Source organism: Tursiops truncatus, chromosome 19 (genome assembly GCF_011762595.2).
Source record: "Tursiops truncatus isolate mTurTru1 chromosome 19, mTurTru1.mat.Y, whole genome shotgun sequence".
NCBI classification, from domain to species: Eukaryota; Metazoa; Chordata; class Mammalia; order Artiodactyla; family Delphinidae; genus Tursiops; species Tursiops truncatus.
Window position 1 is genome coordinate 51,876,352 of NC_047052.1, and position 14,915 is coordinate 51,891,266.

Genomic DNA, 14,915 nt, shown 5'->3' on the forward strand with positions numbered 1-14,915 from the left:
ATGCCACCTGATGCCGAGTCTCTTTCTACTCTATTTCCCAGTGTGCTCAGCGGGGCCTCTAAGGACGAAGAAGAGGGTGGAGATGGGAAGACAAGAAAAGGCGTCCGCATAGCTCTCTGGGAAACGGGGTCCTGGGGCTGGCGCGGAGGATCCTGGGTGGGGAGTAGCTCTGAAGAGATTCTCCCGGTAACGGAAGTGGCTGTGGGGAGGCGCGTGTCCGAGCAGTTGGGTCTCCGGCTCCCACCCGTTTGGGGTCGAGTCTTTTAACCTGGCTGACCGCAGTCTCGAGGTGAGGAGACGCCGGGGCTGGGATCGCTGAAGACGAGAGGTGACGGAATGCTTTTGGGGAGACTTCGGCACTGGGCGAGTCGCCTTGGGCTGTGGGTATCTAGGTGGAGTCTTGAGCCCTTGTTCAGAGTTACAAGCCAGGATCTTGCTGAAGTGGTTTCCAACTCTCACCGGCAGCCCAGAGAGGATCGATTCTATTTTATTTTATTCTTGGGTGAGGAAACTGAGGCTGAAGGAGGGGGGTGAGTTGCCTGAAGTCTTTGGCAGAGCTGAGTCGGATCTTGAGGGATGAATGAATGGCAGTTCCTTAGAAAGTCAAGATATTTACCATTTATTTGGGCGCTATCTGTGTGCCAGGCGCCGCTCTGTCCTCGCATTTTCTCTTGTCAGCTCCGCAGCCACCAGGATCATCTCGGGAATCAGAATTTTTCAGAATTTAGAGAGTTAGTAGGGTGCATGTTTCATAACTAGGCAACACCCCCAAGCGAGATCTGGGGCAATTCTTGGAAATCGAGTATTTCTGCCGGAAAAGGCATGAATACCCACACTAAAGGGGAATAAAGAATATACATAGCCTATGGCAATTCGGGTTCAGATTGGCTGCCAATTTTTGAATAAAGTTCTGGTTTTCAGAGCCTTACGTTTTCAGAATTGTAGACAAGAGATTGTGGATGAGTTGTATCTGCCCCATTTTGTACATGAAGAAACAGGCACAGAAAGGGTGAATGATCTGGCCATGGTCCCACACCAGGAAAAGGCAAGATTCCCTGACTCCAGGACCTAAGGTTTTCCAGTCCTATTTGTCTCAAGTTATTATGACAGGCTGGGTGACCTTGAGCTTCGCATCAGGGCTCCAGTTTCTTCCCTCCCAGGGCTGAGAGTGTATGAGATGTGGACAGAACGGGATCTGGAAACTGTACGTAGAGTTCTCAAACTCAGATGTCTATGAGCGTCAGGCAGATAAGGAAAAGGAGAGAAGAGGTCTGGGTGAAGGCTGTGGGGCATCTGGGAGGGCTCACCCCATCTAAAGCGGGGTGCGGGGGTAGCTCTAAACGGCCTCCAACAAACTAGCTTCATGGGAATGCAGACCCCATGTGCCCAAATCCTAGGATTTTTCAGAAGCTGGAAATCAAGTCTTTAGGTGAAATCTCCCAGCTTTTAAGTTTGGGATTATTTAAAAGAATTTTCTGTCAAAACAGTGCCAACTCAGGCCAGATAAAACACCTGTGGGGCTTCCCTGGTGGCGCAGTGGTTGAGAGTCCGCCTGCCGATGCAGGGGACACGGGTTCGTGCCCTGGTCCGGGAAGATCCCACATGCCGCGGGGCGGCTGGGCCCGTGAGCCATGGCCGCTGAACCTGCGCATCCGGAGCCTGTGCTCCAAAACGGGAGAGGCCACAACAGTGAGAGGCCCGCGTACCGCAAAAAAAAAACACCCCAAAACAAAAAACATCTGTGGATTGGACATAGCGAACAGACTTCTGGTTGCCAAGGGGGAGGGGGGCTGGGGGAGGGACAGATTGGGAGCTTGGGATTAGCAGATGCAAACTATTATATATAGACTGAATAAACAACAAGGTCCTACTATGTAGCATAGGGAACTACATTCAATATCCTGTAGTAAACCATAATAGAAAAGAATATGAAAAAGAATATATATATATATACACACATATACTGTATGTACATATATATATAAATAACGGAATCACTTTGCTGTATACCAGAAACTAACACAATATTGTAAATCAACTTTACTTCAATAAAATAAAATTTTAAAAATCTGTGGATCAAATTATACTAAAAAGTCACGGCTTAACCTCTGTTGTGAGGGAAATCCTTGTTGGGTAAAATGTTAGCACTTATTATAGGTCTACCACATTCCCTTATCTGCAGTCACAAAATCTAGAAAGCTCTGAAAACCAAACATTATTTTCCATGGATTTGGTGCCCGCAACTGATTAGAACTGCTGTGATTTATTACTTTTACTTATCCTACCTAGAGTGAATATTGATACCTCTGTTCTAGAAATATCAAAGTATTCAATTATGAAATGCTCCCGCCAGCGCCCTCCCCCGACCCCACTGCATTGGGATTCTAATGAAATACACCATATATATGGTGGATCACCTTTTTTTTTTTAAGAGTTTTTTTTTTGGATGTGGACCATTTTTTAAAGTTTTTATTGAATTTGTTACCATATTCCTTCTGTTTTATGTTTTGATTTTTTGGCCATGAGGCATGTGGGATCTTAGCTCCCCAACCAGGGATCGAACCCACACCCCCTGCATTGGAAGGTGAAGTCTTAACCATTGGACAGCCAGGGAAGTCCCTGGATTATCTTTTTTTTTTTTTTAAACGAATACCCATAGCTCTTTATTTATTTATTTATTTTTTGCGGTACGCGGGTCTCTCACTGTTGTGGCGGAGCACAGACTCCGGACGCGCAGGCTCAGCGGCCATGGCTTACGGGCCCAGCCGCTCCACGGCATGTGGGATCTTCCTGGACCAGGGCACGAACCCGTGTCCCCTGCATTGGCAAGCGGACTCCCAACTACTGCGCCACCAGGGAAGCCCCTGGATTATCTTCTTAAAATCTGAAAATTTCTGAATTCAAAGCATACCTGGCTCCAGAGACTTAAGAATTGTGGACCTGTGTCGTTGCTGATTCATGATATGGAATGCTTTTGACACCCCACAGGTATATGCTACTTAGGAAATACACAGTGGCCACACCAGTGGTACAGTGTTTTGCATACTATGGGTGATGAAAATAACTCGGGGGGCAGTGACCATAATTTTTTTTAATGAAGTAAAATAAAAACAACCAGAATGGTAAACATCCCAGTCCATCCTACTTTGTAAGATGAAGTATTGTTTCATGAAGCTTTTGTTCAGTTATGTATGCAAATGAGTAGTCATGGTATATATTGTCTGTGTTACTGTGGGTCATGGTTTAAAAAAAAAGGTTGAAGAAACATCAACAGTCTTGGAGGCTCACCTGGACTCAAGTCTTAGAGATGAGAATCAGAAATATCAGAAGCATCGTCCCAGGGGTTCAGTTAGAGACACATGTGTTCTGTCAACAAATATTTTAAAAATCCCTACTGTGTGCCAGGCACTGTGCACACAGTGGGGAGCAAGACAGAAGGTTCCGCCAAGGTGATAGATCTGAATCTCCACCTCTCCCAAGTGGGTATTTACTGGCTGTATTTACTGACTGTGAGTGCCAAGAAGGGTTGTGAAGTGGCCTTGAGGGCTCTGAAGCACAGGAGGAACGTGGGGCTGGGTGGTTTCAGTAAATAGAATTGTTGTGGTTCCTGCAGGGAGACTTATGTTCTGACTCCTCCTCCTGCTTCTGGAAGTTTTGGGGGCTCCTCCAGCGTGGCCAGAGTCAGCCCTAGGAGGAAGGGACACTTTCTCCCAGGAGGGGGAGCTTAATGGAGGACTCGGCTGCTGGGCCCGCATTGGCTATGACTGAGGTGAGTCAAGGGTCCCTCCCTATCCTAACCCATCATCCCCAAAGGCTGCACAGCTGGCCTGCCTTGTTCTGGCTCACTGTCTTATCATGGTCCCTAACTCGATCTTTTTTTTAAAAATTAATTAATTTATTTATTTTTGGCTGCGTTGGGTCTTTGTTGCTGTGCGCAGGCTTTCTCTAGTTGCAGCGAGCGGGGGCTACTCTTCGATGCGGTGCGCGGCCTTCTCATTGCGGTGGCTTTTCTTTGTTGCAGAGCATGGGCTCTAGGTGCGCAGGCTTCAGTAGTTGGGGCTCGCGGGCTCCGCGGCATGTGGGATCTTCCCAGACCAGGGCTTGAACCCGTGTCCCCTGCATTGGCAGGTGGATTCTTAACCACTGCACCACCAGGGAAGTCCCCCAGCTCGATCTTCTTAAAGGAAAGCCCTCACACTGTCGCTCTCCTGCTCAGTATCCTTCCAGGAATCCTTATTGCCTATAGGATAAAATCCAGGTTTCTGAGCCCATCCCTGCGTGACCTGGGTCCTGCCCCCCTCCACACTGTCTTCTCCGTGTCCCCACACACGCCGTACTCCCTCCTTGGCCTGGTGGTAAAATGTTACTCTGTACTTTCCAGCTTCCCGCCTTTGGTCAGGCTCCTCCCTCTGCTAGAATATACCCCGCCCACCATCTCTGGCTGGTGAGTCTTCCACAACCTTCAAGACCCAGCTCATTCCCCCCACTTTCCCTGGGCAGCGTCAGCTCCTCCCCGCTCTGGTCTCCCATATCACCCCTGCTGCCTCAGCTGTAGCACAAATCCACCCGGATGGGGTGTCCCTGACTATATCTGTCAGCCCCACCAGACTTGGCGCTCCACGGGTACAAGTACTGATTGGGACTCATCTCTGGGTCCCCAGGGACCATCACCGGTTTGGCACACAGGAAGCCTCAAGATGTTTTTTGTTTGTTTGTTTGTATTTTAATATTTATTTGTTTGCGCTGGGTCTGAGTTGTGGCAGATGGGCTCCTTAGCTGCTGCTTGGCAGCTCCTTAGTTGTGGCACGCATGTGGGATCTAGTTCCCTGACCAGGGATGGAACCTGGGCCCCCTGCACTGGGAGTGCGGAGTCTTATCCACTGCGCCACCAGGGAAGTTCCTCAAGGTGTTTGTGGAATGAGTAAATGAAACAGAAACAGGCTCACAGACACAGAACAGACTTGTGGTTGCCAAGTGGGAGGGGGTGGGGGAGGGAAGGATTGGGAGTTTGGGATTAGCAGATGCAAACTATTATATATAGAATGGATAAACAACAAGGCCCTACAGGGAACTATATTCAGTATCCTGTGATAAACCATAAGGGAAAAGAATGTGAAAAAGAATGTATATGTATAACTGAATCACTTTGCTGTACAGCAGAAATTAACATAACATTGTAAATCAACTATAATTAAAAAAAATTTTTTTTAATTAAAAAAACTTAAAATCTTGAACAAACACTGAAAAAAACAAAAGCCAAGGTAGATGGATGTCAGGATCAGGCAGACCCACCTCTGTGACCTTGAAGGAACCTCACGTCTCCTCTTCAAGACTCCTGTCCTTTCCTAGAAAATACGGGGATGCCCAGTGTCTTGCATCTGAAGGTTCTCACAAGACGACTTTTGCCAAAGGCCTGGGGCATGGGGGGCTGGGGGTGCTGAGTAAGCCGTTGGCCCCTCCCTGACCCCAGCCCCGCAGTCATCACTGACAGTGTGTTGCATTCCAGGAATTTGCGACCCTCGAGGACGTAGCCATGGACTTCACCTTGGAGGACTGGGAGCAGCTGGGGCTGGACCAGGGGGACCTGTTCTGGGACACAGCACTGGACAACTACCAGAACCTCTTCCTGCTGAGTGAGTGTCCACCTCAGCCCCAGGGGTCTGTCACTGCCCTGCTCGGTGATCACCCGTGGCTCTCTTGTCACCCATGGAAGGGGCCCGTGCCTCCTGAGCGCCTCAGACCAGCGTACTCAGCTGGCCGATTCTGCAACATTGGCAACGCCTGGCGACCTTTTTGATTGTCACCAGTTGGCAGTGGTGGGTGTGCTCCTGGAATCCAGTAGGTGGAACCCAGAGGTGCTGCCACATATCCCAGAATGCAGGGATTATCCGACCCCAAATGGCAGTAGTGCCCAGGTTGAGAAACCCTGATCTGGCCCCTGCCTTTCCTGTTATCATAGTAGAAGAATTCCTCCAGCTGACACTTAGGGATCTTTGCATTTGCTGTTCTCTGTCCCCTCCCTGACTCAGGGCTTCCCCTTTTTTCTTTTTTCCCTTAAAAAAAAAAAAATTATTTCTGGCTGTGTTGGGACTTTGTTGCTATGCGCGGGCTTTCTCTAGTTGCGGCGAGTGGGGGCTACTCTTTGTTGCGCTGTACAGGCTTCTCATCGTGGTGACTTCTCTTGTTGCAGAGCATGGGTTCTAGGTGCGTGGGCTTCAGTAGTTGTGGCACGTGGGCTCAGTAGTTGTGTCTCGCGGGCTCAGTGGTTGTGGCGCACAGGCTCAGTTGCTCCGTGGCATGTGGGATCTTCCCGGACCAGTTTCGATCCCTGGTCCGGGAAGAGCCAACATTGGGATCCCACTTTGGCAGGCGGATTCTTAACCACTGCACCACCATGGGGCTTCCCCTTTTTAAGACAAACTGCAACCCCATGAGCACTCCCTGCTTTTCCCCTGCCCGGCTTGCCCACTGCTCCTTCATGTTCTGACCGCTCATTTTATGGTCTGTCTCCCTCTGCTAGGATGGGAGCTTCCTGCGGACAGGGACTCGTGCTGCTCCCTGGTGGAGCCCCCGTGTCCGGAACGGACAGTACCCGCTTTGGGGGCTCAACGAATAGATGAGTGAGCAGCAAGAGCCGCTGTGTCAGGAGCTGGGTCTTGTGCTGGGCAAGCGCTTACAGTCCTCTCCTCCCATCTTCCAGTCACCGTGCAAGGAAGTCTGGCTCCGTTTTCTTGATCCTCCTGAAATCGAGGTTCAGAGAGGGGAATTCACCTTCCCAGCTCTGTGGGAGTCCCCAGGAGCACCCCGACATTTGGTGATTGACTAGGAGGACTCTTGGGACTCAGCGAATGGTCCTACTCACGGCCATTGCTTAATTCCCCCAGCGACCAGGTGCGCCAACACATATGAAATGTCTACGAGGATGCTCATTAGAGACCCAGCACCCAGGTTCTTTACCGGGGGCTGGTCGCATAGGCACCCTCTGCCTGCCACGTACCCAAATCCTAGACTCCCCGAAGGGAAGCAGGCATTTGGGCACAGGGAGCCCCTCTTATTGGTTAGGGAATGCTGGAACCCCCCACTCCCGAAATCCAGGTTCCCAGACACCAGCCAAGGGCCAGCCTTGTGAGCAGGCCTTTCCAAGGAGAGCAGGCAGCCTGCGGCGCTAACCGTTCTCCCTGGGCTGTGAACAGCAGTGTCACCCAGGGAGGGAGCGGCAGGGCTGAGACACTAGGTGGAGCCTGTGCTGCTCTTCGTCCATGTCACCTCATCCTGATCAGCTCATTTCCCCTTCTCAAGTTCCTTGCTTCTTTCTTTTCCAAAAGCAGAAAAAATAATTTATTCCAAAAGATTTTTAAAAAGGAAAAAAAGGATTACACACTGAAAAATATCATTTCATGTAATTTTATTGCATTGGGGCAGATTTTCTCTAAACTGCTCAATGTACGCTACAGAAGCAGCTTGTGGGAGGTCAAATCTCAGTGTCTGCAATTTTTAAATTACAATCCATGGTAGAAATGTGTTTCCCTTGACTCCCTGGCACACGTTTGTGTGTCTATATATATGAGTGGTGTAATCGTTTGCTATGGCGCTCTTGCAGATGCCACAAATGTGGCTGAAAACAGCACACACTGACTGATGGTTCTGGAGGTCAGAAGTTTTTTGTTTTTTGTGGTTGTTTTTAATTTATTTGTTTTATTTTATTTTTGGTTGAGTTGGGTCTTCATTGCTGAGCACGGGCTTTCTCTAGTTGCAGCGAGTGGGGCTACTCTTCGTTGTGGTGCGTGGCCTTCTCACTGCAGTGGCTTCTCTTGTTGCAGAGTACGGGCTCTAGGTGCGTGGGCTTCAGTAGTTGTGGCACGCAGGCTCAGTAGTTGTGCCTTGCGGGCTCTAAAGCGCAGGCTCAGTAGTTGTGGCGCACGGGCTTAGTTGCTCCGTGGCATGTGGGATCTTCCCAGACCAGGGCTCGAACCTGTGTCCCCTGCATTGGCAGGCGGATTCTTAACCACTGCGCCACCAGGGAAGCCCCATGGAGGTCAGAAGTTTGAAGTGGGTCTGCCTTGGCTGAAATCCAGGTGTGGGCATGGCTGGTTCCTTCTGGAGGCTGTAGGGGAGAATCTCTTTCCTTGCCCTCTTTCAGCTAAAAGATGAAGCCTACTTGCTGGGCTCATGACCTCTCATCTTTGAAGTTAGCAGTGGCTTTCTCCCCACTGTAGCACATTTCCCCAGGGATTACAACTCTGTGCTCCCTTCCTTGAGAAAGTTTGCAGGGGGGTAGAGTGCGGGATTGAGCTCTGGGACCCCAACACACTTCACGGGGCCTAGCCCACGGAGGCCTCTGGCCGTGTGTGGTCCATGGGTGAATGAATGAATCTCAGATGACCGAGGAAGTACCTGCCTCTCCCTGGCCACTCTGCTCATTCCTCAAGAGCTGTTACAGATCCTTTGTGTTCCCAGGCCCAGTTGTCACAGCTCTGATCATTCTGGATTGTGACTGTCCAGGTCCCTCTCCTCCACTGGACTGGGAACCCTGTAGGGCAGGCGTTCCTGGAGTCACCCAGTGCTGCATCTGGTCCTTGGGAGCCGTGCGCTGGATAAGGTGCTGAATAGTCAGGAGAGCTGGGAAGTTCCCACTCAGTGGCTGTATGACCCTCCATGCTGCTGTCATCTGGTTGGTGACAATGCTTTTCTCTCCCTTCAGATTCCCCCAGACCCAACCTGACCTCCCATCCAGATGATGGGGAAGAGCTGGCGGCCCTGGCGAAAGGAAGCCCAGAGTCAACAGGCCCTGGTGAGTGGGCAGAGAGGGCCCACCAGCACCCAGCGAGCAGGAGGGTGGAGGGGTCGTGGGGTGTGGCCCTTTGTGGGCCCTCCATCTTTGGACCTCCATCCCACCCAGTTTGTCTACCCAGACAGCTTGATTCCCTGCTTCCGGGCTTCACTCTGCCTTGCACTGGCTTTAGGTCCAGGACCCTCACCCAGCATGCCTTATCTCTGCCTGCCTCTGTGTTCAGCACATGGTTGTCCTGTTGCCCTTCCTCTGTCCCCTCCACATCCTTCCAGACTCAGCAGGGGTTGGCCTTCCATTCCCTGAGTTGGTCTCTCCACCTTCTTGCCTTGTGCCCCTTGAGCACTGTGGACCCCCTGTCTACCTGTTTCACCGCCCTTTCATTCAGGCCCATCCTTCCTTCCTGGTCCACAGGGGCTAGCAGATGGCCCATCTGTTAGTAACTCAAGCCTGGGCCTAAATGCTGCCAAGAGCCTTCGGTCTGCCCTCTTCCAGGCCACGGTTTCTCCAGGGGATCCAGTCAAGCAGTGAGGATTCCCAGGTGTTAACACTGGTTGAGACATCCCCAGGAGGAAAAAGCAGAGGCAGGGCCCTGCCTGGGGCACTGGAGGCTTTTCTCATTGTTAGGCTGTTAACATGAGGAGAAGGACCCCTGAACCAGAGGCCACGGAGTGGAGGCTGCATGGCTCAGTCTCAGCCTGCACCCCAGCCGTCAGCCTGGAGCTCTATTCTCTGCTCACCTCTCGTGAGCTTGTGAACATGGACCTTCTGTAGCCTCCCGTTGAGCACACAGGTGTTTTCACATAGGCCCAGGCTCCTGCAATCGTGGATTTCTGTTTCTGCCACCTTAACATCCAGGCTGGTTCCAAGCATGTGTAACCATGTGCAAACCACCTTTGGATGTGGTTACAATGATAACCACGTGGTAACAATCATATTGCATTGTTATCATTTATACCTCTTTTCCATTGAGTGCACTTCTCTAGGAAGTGGGCCTTAGCTGATGGGGGTGATGGTGGAGAGTATCCACTGAGAGCCTCCACTTCTCTGTGGAACCCTCGAGGTTGCCCAGCTTCCCTCTTAATCCTCCTGGAAATGGGCTCTGTTTCCTGTGATGCCAGTTCCAGCTGGATCACCACTCTGGCCCCGTCTCCTTCATCTCCTTGCCAGATAGGCCTGACTCAGGACCCATCACCTGTTCTCCCTTTTGTCTGCTCTCAGCGTTCAGCTCCCGTCTTTAACCCCCAGGGCACAGGAGACATTTGCTCTTGCCCTCTCTTTCAGACACTGCTGAGGCCAAGACCTCTCCTCTGCCACAGGACTTCTTGGATGAAGGAATCTTCCAGGAGATTACTGAGATGTTTTCCAAGGATGGCCTCTGGAACTCCCATCTGGAAGAAGCCTACATAGATCAGAGCTGGTTAGATAGTTTGCTTGGAGATCCGGAAAGTCTTCTGAAGTCCGATATTGTTACCAGCAAGGAAAGTCCCACAGAATGCAAGAGCCAGGAACTCGAGAGCCACAAACTCAAGAGAGGCCTTGGTCCCAAGTCCCTCCCTTTCCCAGGAGCAGGTTCTGTGACTCCTGATCTTCCTGAAAGGAGCCTGACACCCGCTAAGTCTCAGGAAAGTGGGAATGACTTTGGGTGCTACTCAGACCAGAGCCAGCAGGATAACATCCAGGGAGGGGAGAAACCTTATAAATGTGGTCAGTGTGAGAAGAGCTTCAGCCAGAGCTACCATCTGATCCAGCACTGGATTCTTCACACTAGGGAGGACCCCACTGTGCCTCAAGAGAATGAGAAAGATGTCAACCAGAGTTCTTGCCTTTTTGTGCAGCCAGTGTCTCACACAGGCTCCAAATCCTATGTGGGTAACAAGTGTGGGAAGACTTCTAGTCAGAATACATACCTCCTGTGGCATCAGAACATTCACAGTGAAGAAGAACCATGTAAGAGTCAAGACAGTGATGGTCCAGCAGGTCAAGACTCACAGCCTGTTGAGTGTCACAAACCACCCCCAGGTGGCAAATCCGACAAATGTAATGAATATGGTGAGAGTTTCAGCCAAACCTTTCATCTCACCCGGTATCAGAAAACTCACACTCGGAAACTCTACGAATGTGCCAGATGCAAGGCAATCTTCAACTTTAACAAATACCTCCTCCAACATCAGAAAATTCATGCTGCAGAAAAGACCGCTGTGTGTCAGGAGTGCGGGAAGGCCTTCAGGCGAAGCTCCTTGCTTGTCAAACACCAGTCTGTTCACACTGGAGAAAAACCTTATAAGTGCGACGAGTGTGGGAAACGCTTCAGTCATATCCTGACCTTAAAGACCCACCAGAGGGTTCACAGGGGCGAGAAGCCTTACGAATGCAACACATGTGGGAAAGCCTTTTACCGGAACACTCACCTTAATGAACACCAGAGGGTTCACACGGGCTACAGGCCCCACAAGTGCCACCAATGCATCAAGAGTTTCACCCGGCCCTCCCACCTAAATCGACACCTATCCATTCACGCCATAGAAAAGCCCTACAGCTGTGCAGAATGCAAGGAGACCTTCAGCCACGATGAACACCTTGTTCAGCACCAGAAAATCCACGCGGTAGAAACCCCCTACGAATGTCAGGAGTGTGGTGAGCGCTTCATTTGCCACTCTACCCTAACTTGCCACCAGAGCATTCACACCAGAGAAAAACAAGGACTCGACGAGAGCAGGAAGATCTTGAATGAGAACCCAGAGCACAGAGAGCCTCCAAGGGTCAGTGAGAAGCGCTTTAAGTGTAACAAATGTGAGAAAACTTTTAGCTGCAGCAAATACCTGACTCAGCATGAGCGGATTCATGCCAGGGTGAAGCCCTTTGAGTGTAACCAGTGTGGGAAGGCCTTTAGCCAAAGTTCACAGCTCATCCGCCACCAGAGGATCCACTCTGGAGTGAGGCCGTATGAATGTAGGGACTGCGGGAAGGCCTTCGTTCATAGTGCCTCCCTTGCCAAACATCAGTCCACCCATAAGAGTGAGCACCCCTTTCAATGTAACAAAAGTGGAAAGACCTTCAGCCAAAGTGCATGTCTCTCAGAACATCAGTTAATCCAAACTGCAGAGGAGCCCTTTAAACCTAACAAGTGTGACGAAGTCTTTGCCTACAGTAACCACCTTGTTCAGCATCAGGGAACTCAGGCAGGAAAGAAGCCCTTTGAGCAAAATGAATGCGGGAAAACATCACAGCAGAGCTCGTGCCTTTCCAAGCATCAGAGAATTCACACAGGTGAGAAGCCCTATGAATGTGGTGACTGTGGGAAAACTTTCAACCTGGGTGCTCAACTCATCCGACACCGGAGGATTCACACTGGAGAAAAGCCTTACGTTTGTCAGGAATGCGGGAAAGCCTTCAGCCAGAGCTCGTGCTTTTCTAAGCATCAGAGAGTTCACACAGGTGAGAAACCCTACGAATGTGGCGACTGTGGGAAAACCTTCAGCCTGGGTGCTGCACTCATCCGACACCGGAGGATTCATACTGGAGAAAAGCCTTACGTTTGTCAGGAATGCGGGAAAGCCTTCAACCAGAGCTCCTGCCTTTCTAAGCATCAGAGAGTTCACAGTGGAGAGAAGCCTTTTGTGTGTGCCGAATGTGGGAAAGCCTTCACCCAGAAAGCAAATCTGATGCAGCATCAGAGAACTCACACTGGGGAGAAGCCTTATGCTTGCGATGTGTGTGGGAAAGCCTTTGGCCTTAGAGCCCATCTCAGTCAGCATCAGAGAATTCACACCAAGGAGAAACCACATCAGTGTCCACATTGTCAGAAAGCCTTGTGCTGCTGCTTAGGTCTTAGCCGACATCAGTGAGTTCACACTCCAAAGTAGCAGGTAGCAATTCTGCCCATGGCTGCTGGGTGGCAGCAGGATCCCAGACATCTGAGAATGTGTTCATCCGAGGCCTAAAGTTGAAACCATCCCAGTGTAAGCCCCTCCCCCCCAAGAGTAATAAATCTCTTTATTAATAAAGATTGATTAGAAAATTTGCACACATGAGTTTCATTAAAACAATGAAAACACAAACATTGAGAAGCTGTGGAGCTTTTGAAGTCAGAGTTAGACTGGAGCCAGTCTGCTGAGTTAAATCCCAGCTCTTCCATCTGCCACCTAAGTGACCTAGGGAAAGTCATGGAACCTTTCTGGGCTTCAGTGTCCTCATCTGTAAGGTGGGCAAAATAATAGCTACCTACTTCATAGGGCTGTTGTGAGGATAAAGAGATGTGAAGCACTTTAGAACTAAGTGCCCAGCACATAGTAAGTACTCACCAAGTGTGAGCTACAAACACGCATCAGATATAACAAATATACACTTTTACATTAAAAGGAAGAGAAAATTAAGCAACCCTCTATCTTTATTTCACTGCAGTTAACCTTATTACTAATAATGTGCATGCCTTTTATTTTTAAAGTTTTCCACCAAAATATCCTTGGCTTCGTTGGATCCAAAACCCCAGCACTTTGCTCTTAAAAAAAAAAAAAAAAAAAAAAAAGCCTAGCATTTTTCTTCCCTCCATCTCTCAGCTCTGTCCTAGTACTTTCTTTCTTTTTAAATTATTTTATTTATTTATTTTTTGGGCTGCATTGTGTCTTCGTTGCTGCACACGGGCTCTCCTCTGGTTGCGGCGAGTGGAGGCTACTCCTTGTTGCGATGCACAGGCTTCTCACTGCGGTGACTTCTCTTGTTGTGGAGCATGGGCTTTAGGCACGCAGGCTTCAGTAGTTGTGGCACACAGGCTCAGTAGTTGTGGCTCACGGGCTCTAGAGCGCAGGCTCAGTAGTTGTGGTGCACGGGCTTAGTTGCTCCGCGGCATGTGGGATCTTCCTGGACCAGGGCTCGAACCTGCATCCCCTGCATTGGCAGGTGGATTCTTAGCCACTGCACCACCAGGGAAGCCCTGTCCTAGTACTTTCTTAACCCACAAAAAGCCAAGAAGAACACGTAAACTAACATTGCATGGCAGGAACTTTCCACTCCTAACCTCCCAAACCTCTCACTCAAAAGGACCCCCTCCCATATCCACATGCCACCCCTTCCCATAATCTCCTCCTACTTAAAGTTGTTGGTTAAATGATGAGACCCAGTTTATCGTGAGAGTGAATACCGTAAACAGCTGGATTCAGTTAGGAAAGCTGCTTTGGATGTTGCTGTCTCCACACAGTTCACACCATTTATACAGAAGATGTGCTTGGTAGCAAAAACTGTGATGCACAGAAAAGACTGCTGGAATGTTCCTCCTTTACCAGTTGTCCAAGGTGGCCACTCACCAGGCGCTTCCCTAGGCTCCAGGGTGGGGAACACCAATACGGTAATCCCTGCCCTTGCCTTGAAGCTTCTAGAATCAAAGGGAAATGGATGGCCTCGTTTCCATTGCCAAGTGACGTCTTAAAATACCACATTCTCTTATATGACAGCAATTCCCCTGAGGATTGTTGGCGAGCCCAGTGAGGACACAGTCCTTCCTGTTGGAGCCCCAGAGTTCACTGCTCACCTTGGCCAGGCTTGTTCTACGGCTGAGTCTCACCGCAGGGAACCACACTGCCAGCTCTCTTGATGGCACCTCCTCGGCCCTGAGCTTTTGTGTCCCACCAGCTAAGTGACCCAGTCACCTCTTTGCTGAAGCACAATCTTACAAAGACATTGGACTCTTGACACTTTTAATATTCTTTCATATTTTTGGTGCTAAAAAAAGTTCAGGAGTATGTGCTCTGGGCCCTTAGGATTTTCAAACCTTGCACCTTGAGTTGTGCTGGTTGGTTTTGTCGTTGAAACTGGGACCTTGTTGGCTGACCGTTCACACCACAGTGGGGAGTGTACTGGTTTTCAAATGGCGGAAACGTCCAACTCCCCACCTGTTGTATCTGGGCAACAGGCCTGATAGATACCTAAGGGGCAGGGCAGGGCAGGGGCGGAAACTCAACTTGATAAGTGTGTTCAACCAAGAGTTTTGACACCACAGATAGAGGTCAGAGGTCTTGTAGAAAGTTGGCAGCCATTGTGTGTGGGGGGAGGCGGGGGGGCATCTATGTAACTAGTGACCTGTGTTCTGCGGGCCAGTGTAGAAACGCCCGACCTCATGTTTGCGTGTTGG

General features: G+C 50.1%; 1 protein-coding gene across 6 annotated transcripts; it reads left to right on the forward strand.

Annotated features, from left to right (window-relative positions):
* The first annotated feature begins 2 nt into the window (after window positions 1-2).
* ZNF473 (zinc finger protein 473) lies at window positions 3-14,380 on the forward strand. Of its 6 annotated transcripts, none has more exons than XM_019927275.3 (5): window positions 3-502; window positions 3,614-3,769; window positions 5,507-5,633; window positions 8,702-8,791; window positions 10,073-14,380. In XM_019927275.3, the coding sequence occupies exons 2-5, from the start codon at window positions 3,728-3,730 to the stop codon at window positions 12,634-12,636; spliced, it is 2,823 nt and encodes a 940-aa protein (XP_019782834.2). In that variant the 5' UTR covers window positions 3-502; window positions 3,614-3,727; the 3' UTR covers window positions 12,637-14,380. The 6 variants fall into 6 exon arrangements, with proteins under 6 accessions (XP_019782834.2, XP_019782836.2, XP_019782835.2 ...); XM_019927277.3 differs by having other exon boundaries at window positions 3-328; XM_019927276.3 differs by having other exon boundaries at window positions 3-289.
* The last annotated feature ends 535 nt before the right edge of the window (window positions 14,381-14,915 follow it).

What these genes read in the sequence shown, in the direction of transcription:
- ZNF473 (XM_019927275.3), top strand. Translation starts at nt 3,728, where the DNA reads ATGGAGGACTCGGCTGCTGGGCCCGCATTGGCTATGACTGAG. An exon ending in CCAGAACCTCTTCCTGCTGA is followed by an intron (nt 5,634 to 8,701) that starts GTGAGTGTCCAC and finishes CTCTCCCTTCAG; the next exon opens with ATTCCCCCAGACCCAACCTG. An exon ending in CCCAGAGTCAACAGGCCCTG is followed by an intron (nt 8,792 to 10,072) that starts GTGAGTGGGCAG and finishes CCTCTCTTTCAG; the next exon opens with ACACTGCTGAGGCCAAGACC.